Source organism: Suncus etruscus, chromosome 6, assembly GCF_024139225.1.
Source record: "Suncus etruscus isolate mSunEtr1 chromosome 6, mSunEtr1.pri.cur, whole genome shotgun sequence".
Lineage (NCBI taxonomy): Eukaryota > Metazoa > Chordata > Mammalia > Eulipotyphla > Soricidae > Suncus > Suncus etruscus.
Window position 1 is genome coordinate 38100510 of NC_064853.1, and position 8054 is coordinate 38108563.

The following is an 8054-nucleotide window of genomic DNA, read 5'->3' on the forward strand; positions in this document are numbered from 1 at the left end:
GTCCAAAGATATAGGGCATAACTCCTGATTAAGAAATTCTGGACTTGAGAGCCAAATGCAGGGACAAACTGATATAACAGTGAGTAGGCCACTGCCAACCCAGGTCCCATACCCAGCATCCCATATGGTACCTGAGCACTGCCAGGAGTAATTCCTGTGTGCAGAGCCAGGCGTAACCCTAACCCTTTAGAATTACCTGGTGTGACCAAAAACAATCAATTAAAAATAATCAAGAGCCAAATGAGGGGGCCGGGCGGTGGCGCTAAAGGTAAGGTGCCTGCCTTACCTGCGCTAGCCTAGGACGGACCGCGGTTCGATCCCCCGGCGTCCCATATGGTCCCCCTAGCCAGGAGCAACTTCTGAGCGCATAGCCAGGAGTAACCCCTGAGCGTCACCAGGTGTGGCCCAAAAACCAAAAAAAAAAAAAAAAAAAAGAGCCAAATGAGTATCTAGGGCAGTGGAAAGTGAAGTATAGATAAGGCACTTGCCTTAAATGCAGTCAACCTGGGGTTGGTTCCCTGCACTCCGGAGAGTTCCCTAAGGCCTACCAGGTGTGATCACTATGTACAGAGCCAGGAGGAATCCCTGATCACCACTGGGTGTGGCCACCAGTTCCCCCTTCCAAATAATAGTAAGAGAACTAAATGCAGGAACCATTGTGTGAGCAGCACTGGAAATTCCCCCCACTGTGTGCCATGGGGCAATCCCCTGAGCCTGAGTCATTTTAGAGGGCACATGGCCCCCCTGTGTTCCCCGGAGCCACTCACCATGGTCTTGTCCGAGGTGATCACGTTGCCTGGTTGGAAAGTAGGGGTGCTGCTTCAGCTTTCCATCAAGGGTCTGAGCAGGTAGACAAGCTTCTCCCAATAGCTGAAGAGGTCCTCACACGCGTCCGAGGTCGGGCAGAGCTGCAGATAGAATGTGCGGCCTGTGGCCAGTTTGAGACGCAACTGCTGCTTCTGGCGGTCATAGACTGAGATCTTGACAAACTTCAGGGGCAGGAGGCGGGTGAGTTCCAGGGCCTTGGTGGGTTTGCGGCCTCTCCCCTTGGTGGACCGGGTATGGACTTGGACTTGGTGCTCATCGCTTGCCTTGGCAGGCCGGGCCAGCAGCATGACATCAGGGAGCGGCAAGATGGGGCTGGTGGAGACGATGCCCACGGTCACCATACGCACCCGGTTGTGCACGTCCATCACTTCCCCCTTCTTGCTGATCTGGATGAAGTCGCTCCCGAACATAGGTGCATACTTGAAGATGTCATACTCCCTGCCTTTGTATAGTTGCCGCTGGAGATCCCCCATGGAGATGTTGAAAACACTCGTAGACCAGTAGCTTTGGGCCGTGTAATAAGGCAACAGAGATTCACTGCTGCTCATGGTTTAGCTCCACCGGCCACAGATCGAGTCCTGAGAGAGAGGGAGCAGAGGAAGCTGCCCATCCCCCTGTGGGGCTCTGTCTTAGACTCCCAGGCTTCCCCTTTGTCCTGCATGGCCCTTTGTGACCTGTCACCAGTGCCACCCCTCCCCCCACTGACCTACACCCCAAACCAACCACCACCTAACCCTCAGCCTCCAGAAGCCCGGGGATCTGTCTGTAAAGGCCAGAGCGACTCCTTTCCCAATCTCATGGCAAAGAGGATTGGCGATGGAAGCGATTCGAAAGGGAGCTTCATTGATGTGTGTACACTGGTCAAGAAGAAGATAACACAGATGGAAAGCAAATCATGCTAAAGGAGAATTAAAAGTCTTGGTGAACAGTTCTTACTAAGGCTGAATATGTCTCTCTGAGGGATGTGTAAACTGAGCTGTTTTAGGGCGACCTCTGAGTAGCTGAGGACTCAGGACACAAGATCACAGAGGCTGGTGCTCTCTGGTGGACTGTAAGAAAGGACAAGTACAGGTGCTCCCACACGCCTTGTAGGAGCGACTCGTGGTTGAGAGTTCTAGGACTGTCCTGCCTTTGATAGCTCCAGTACCTGGGGCCAGAGCAATACCACAGAGGCAAGGCGTTTGCCTTGCATGTTGCTGACCCGGGACGAACCCAGGTTCAATCCCCGGCATCCTGTATGGTTCCCTGTGCCTGTCAAGAGCGATTTTCGAGCACAGAGCCAGGAGTAACCCCTGAGCGCTGCTGGGTGTGGCCCCAAAAGAACAAAACAACAACAACAAAAAATCATACCCCTGGCAAACACAGTTAGCTTACACTACAAGAACTCCTGGCCTCCCATTCTGCAAAATAATCTTCTGTGCAGAGTTACACAAAGATAGCCAGCAGTGGCCCACTCTGGTTATGGCCCAAATACCACAGTCCCCAGGGGACCCCCCAGTGAGACTTCTGGAAACAAACAGGTTGACTGAATTGCACCATGGGAGAGGCTTGTCCCCTGCCTGTGGAAACAAGGCCTGGATGGTGCTACATGAGCGAAGAGAATCAGGGCCTAACTGAGCTCCCAACTTTTGGGGGAAATTGTTCGAAAAAACATAGTGGGAAGGGTGTTTGACCAAAACAAAGGAAAAGGTCAAAGTTCGCTGCTCTGAAGAAGCATCAGGCTAATGGCCTGGGGTGACAGAGGAAGAATGTTCTTCAGGGGCCGGAAAGGTGGCGCTAGAGGTAAGGTGTCTGCCTTGCAAGCGCTAGCGTAGGACGACTGCAGTTCAATCCCCCGGCGTCCCATATGGTCCCCCCAAGCCAGGGGCAATTTCTGAGTGCATAGCCAGGAGTAACCCCTGAGCGTCAAACGGGTGTGGCCCAAAAGCCAAAAAACAAACAAACAAACAAAGAATGTTCTTCAGGGTCCTCCATCTCATACACATTCTCTTCAATGACATAGATGTTTTCCTCTGAGCGAATCCCGTTGACCAGGCCTGTTGGGGGGGGTCTTCCGATAATGTGACGAGCCTGTGGAAAGATGTGGACAGAGTCCCGCACTTTCTGGGATAGTCAGTCAGGGGCAAATATGCCAGCTCATGTGTCTGTTCCCCCATTCCCAAGTTGGGCCCTTACACCTTACACATTTTGTGGCATCACTACAAAGAAATAATAAATTAAATGTAACATTCTGGGCACAGGAGACCAAATGGGATGCCAGAGAATTGAACCTGGGTCTTTCATATGCAAGGAAAGTACCCTACCCATTGTATTCTGGCCCCCATTAGTCATTTTCTTGTTTTGTTTAGAGGCCATACCTGGTGATACTCAGGGCTTACTTCTGGCTCTGCACTAAAGGATTACTCCTGGTAGGTTCAGAGTTCCCTATAGAGTGGGGGGGGAGAAGGGAGGGAGGGAGGAGGGGAGGAAGAGAGGAGGGGAGGAGGAGGGGAGGGAAGGAGGGAGGAAGGGAGGAGGGAGGGAGGGATCTATATTATCTTTAATCCATATATCAAGTATCATTGAAATCTAGAAAACTCCAGGTCCATTACTTTGAAATTGAAACTGGGGCATGGGAAAGGAGGAAGGAAGGTGGCATGTGTAGCTAGGAATTGATCAAGACCGAGATAGCCAATAGTACTTCTTCAATTCTGCATGGTAGCATTGCCAGAAAACTATGTTTAGGCCTCATCCTCAAGGATTCTTTTTCTTTTTTCCTTTTCGTTTGTTTGATTGTTTGGGGGGCACACATGCTCACAGGTTACACCTGGCTCTGTGCTCACAAGTTACTCCTGGTAGTGTTCAAAGGACTATATGATATTAGAATCCAAAGTTTGGTTTAGAAATTAATTAGAGGAGCCGGAGTGTAGCACAATGGTAGGTAGGGCATTTGCCTTGCACGCTGCCGACCCTGGACGGGCCCAGGTACAAACTCCGGCATGCCATATGGTCCTCTGAACCTGACAGGAGTCAGTTCTGAGCACAGAGCCAGGAGTTACCCCTGAGCACTGCCATAGCAAGTCTGGTAAGAAGGTTACATAGGAGACCACCAAGCTCAGTGAGCTTGAACAGTAAGTAGTACAGAAGTGAACCTCACACCAACCCACAGCCAGTAAATCCTTAGTACCACCATGGAGAGAGAGAACAATTATTTCAAACTGACCCTCATTGATCTAAGTTGTTATAATTCTTTTTTTTTTTTTTTTTTGGTTTTTGGGCCACACTCCGCGGTGCTCAGGGCTTACTCCTGGCTGTCTGCTCAGAAATAGCTCCTGGCAGGCACGGGGGACCATATGGGACACCGGGATTCGAACCAACCACCTTTGGTCCTGGATCGGCTGCTTGCAAGACAAACACCGCTGTGCTATATCTCCGGGCCTGATCTAAGTTGTTATAATTCTATTTGCCTTGGTGTTGTAACAATACGAAGTAAATTTGCGCCTACATGGGAGCATGCTGGGGTAGTGGGTGGGGAACTGGGAAGACTGAAGAAGGAGGGTCACACTAGTGGTGGGAACCGTGTTTGAACATTAAATGCCTTAGACAACTGTAGTATGAACAACTTGGTAAATCATGGTGTTATAATAAAAATTAAAAAATTAAAAGCAATGGGGCCAGAGCAGTAGAGCAGCAGTAGGGCACTTGCCTTGCACGTGGCTGACCCAGGACGGACCTTCGTTTAATCCTCGGTATCCCATATGGTTCCCCACGCCAAGACTGATTTCTGAGCACATAGCCAGGAGTAACCCCTGAGCGTCACTGGGTGTTGTCAAAATAAATAAATAGATAAATAAATAAATAAATAAATAAAAAAGCAAGGGATTGGAGAGATAACACAGCGGTAGGGCTTTTGCCTTGCACGCAGCCGACCCAGGACAGACGGTGGTTCGAATCCCAGCATTCTATATGGTCCCCCCAAGCCTGCCAGGAGTGATTTCTTGAGCGTATATCCAGGAGTAACCCTGAGTGCTGCTAGGTGTGACCCAAAAACCAATAAATAAAAAAGCAAAACTACAGGGCAGCAGTCGTTTTACTTGCTTTGGATTATGGCTTCTCAGCAAGGAACAGGAATAATACCCAGAACTTTTTCTTAAATCACATCCAGTGGTGCTCAGGGTTTACTCATGGCTTTGCATTCAGGGACCACTCCTTGCAGGGCTGGGGGAACCATACACTGGCTCCTAGATTTCCACTTTTTTTGGGGAGAGCACACCTGACGGTGCCCGAGGTTTACTCCTGGCTCTGTGCTCAGAACTGACTCCTGGCAGGCTGAGAGAAGTGCCTGGGATTGAACCTATGTGCAAGGCAAATGCCCTACCTGCTGTGCAATCACTCTAGCCCCAAGGTTTTTCTTTTTCTCTTTTTTTTCTGTTTTTGTTTTTGTTTTTGGGTCCCACCCGGCAGCGCTCAGGGGTTACTCCTGACTCTAGGCTCAGAAATTGTTCCTGGCAGGCTCAGGGGACCATATGGGATGCAGGGATTTGAACCACTGACCTTCTGCATGCAAGGCAAACGCCTTACCTCCATGCTATCTAGAGATTTTTCACTTTCTAAATATCACCTAGATATGGCATATATTCTTCTATTGCCCACACGTTATCATCCATTCTGCTATTGTAGACAAGTTCAGGCTTTGCAATTGTTGAATGTCTATTGGCAGAAGTAATACATTTTTTGTTCTTTTGGGGAGCCACAGTGATTGTACAGCAAGTAGGGCATTTGTCTTGCATATGGCCAATCTGATTCTCATCCCCAGCAATCCAAATGGTCTCCCTAGCTCACCAAGAGTGATTTGTAAGCACAAATCCAGGAATAACCTCTGCACTGTTAAGTGTGCTTCTCCTCCAAAAAAAGAAAATTGCTGGGGTTGGAGTGATAGCACAGAGGTAGGGCATTTGCCTTGCACTGACCCAGGATGGACGGAACTTGGTTCCATCCCGTGGCATCCCATATGGTCCCCCAAGCCAGGAGCAATTTCTGAGCTCATAGCCAGGAGTAACCCCTGAGCGTCACTGGATGTGGCCAAAAAACAAAAAACTAAAAATAAAAAAATAAAACTGTTCTGCTGGTGTTTTTCCTTCCCTCTCCTCCCTCATATTTCAGGGGGATCCAGGGTCTTATACATGTTAGGCATTTGCTTTTGCTGTTGCTCTTTTCAAAAAGGGTACCACTTAATTTGGGTTGGTGTGATAGTTTCCTGAAGCAATCAAAGCAAATTACCACAGGTTTGCTGCCGTAAAACAGAAATATATTCTCATCATTCTGGAAGCTATTGTGGGAGGCAGTATTGGGAGCACACAAGCGGTGCTCAGTACTCCCCGCTCTGTACTCAGAGTCACTCTTGGCAGTGTTCAGGGGACCATGTGGTACCCAAGACCAAACCAGGATTGTCCACATGTAAGGCAAGTGTCTAAGTACAACCTCTCGAACTTCACTCTGGAGACTTGTAGTCCCAAATCCTGTGGCAGCTGGGCTTTGCCTGCTAAAGGCTCTGGGAAGGACCTTCCCTCCCACCAGCTTCTCCAGCTCCTGCTAATTCATGGCACTCTGTGGCTTATGATTGCATCTCTCGGATCCTGCCTGTCCCCTACCCATCCCCACACACACACACATACACACTGCTTCCCTAAGTGTCTCTCTAGATATTCAATCATTCTTTTTTCTTTGGAGCTGGGCTGGGCAGGGCCTGACTGCAAAATTGTACTGGAACATGAAGATACTGCCCAGGGTATTGTGTCTCAGAGGAACTTTGTCCATTAGAAGTATGGTCCCCAGGGCCAGAGAGACTGCATGGAGGTAGGGTGTTTGCCTTGCATGCAGAAGGATGGTGGTTTGAATCCCAGCATTCGATATGGTCCCCCAAACATGCCAGGGGCGATTTCTGAGCAGAGAGTCAGAAGTAACCCCTGAGCACTGCCGGGTGTGACCCAAAAACAAAACAAATAAAAGAAGTGGGGTCCCCAATCCAGTCCCTTCATCTTCACTAGTTACATATGCCCTTTAAATTTATTTTTTTGTTTTTGTTTTTGTTTTTGGGCCACACCCGGCGGTGCTCAGTAGTTACTCCTGGCTGTCTGCTCAGAAATAGCTCCTGGCAGGCACGGGGGACCATATGGGACACCAGGATTCGAACCAACCACCTTAGGTCCTGGATCGGCTGCTTGCAAGGCAAACGCCGCTGTGCTATCTCTCCGGGCCCTTACCCTTTAAATTTGGAGTAGACATGACCATTGGGGTGAGGGTGGAGCAATTCTGTTCAAGGATTTGCCTTTTTGGTGCTTTGGCCTAGACTCGCCTCTGGGCTAGACAGTCTCCCCTCCCTTCAACTGGACTGGTGTTTCCCAGAGCCTCAGTCCTTTCTGGAGACCTCCATAGGGCTTATGTGTACCCCGAGATCCTGGAAGTAAGTCCACTTTGCTGACCAGGTAACAGAGAATTGGGCAGAGCTTATCAGCAGTAACTTGAATTTGTTGTTGTTGTTGTTGTTTTGTTTTTGGGCCATACCCAGCTGTGCTCAGGGGCTACTCCTGGCTGTCTGCTCAGAAATAGCTCCTGGCAGGCACGGGGGATCATATGGGACACTGGGATTCGAACTAACCACCTTTGGTCCTGGATTGGCTGCTTGCAAGGCAAATGCCGCTGTGCTATCTTTCCAGGCCCGAAATTTTTTCTTTTTTCTTTTTTTTGGTTTTTGGGCCACACCCGGCGGTGCTCAGTAGTTACTCCTCGCTGTCTGCTCAGAAATAGCTCCTGGCAGGCACGGGGGACCACATGGGACACCGGGATTCGAACCAACCACCTTTGGTCCTGGATCGGCTATTTGCAAGGCAAACTGTGCTATCTCTCTGGGCCCTTTTTTTTTTTTTTTGGTTTTTGTGTCACACCCGTTTGACACTCAGGGGTTACTCCTGGCTACGCGCTCAGAAATCACCCCTGGCTTGAGGGGACCATATGGGACACCGGGGGATCGAACCGAGGGGGATCGAACCTCGGTCCGTCCTACGCTAGCGCTTGCAAGGCAGACACCTTACCCCTAGCGCCACCTTCCCGGCCCCCCCCCCCCTTTTTTTTTAACTCTCTTTCATTCTCTCACCTGGGCCAGTACTAACTGGTTGAAGTTTCCTGGGCAGGTAGGATGCTTGCCTTGCACCAGCTGACAGGGTTCAATTCCCAGAACTACATATGGT

General features: G+C 49.8%; 1 protein-coding gene across 1 annotated transcript; it reads right to left on the reverse strand.

Moving 5' to 3' along the window:
• Positions 1-821: 821 nt before the first annotated feature.
• On the reverse strand, positions 822-1376 carry LOC126011715 (Golgi associated RAB2B interactor protein 3-like). Its single transcript, XM_049775524.1, has one exon. The coding sequence runs from the start codon at positions 1374-1376 to the stop codon at positions 822-824; it is 555 nt and encodes a 184-aa protein (XP_049631481.1).
• Between the last annotated feature and the right edge of the window lie 6678 nt (positions 1377-8054).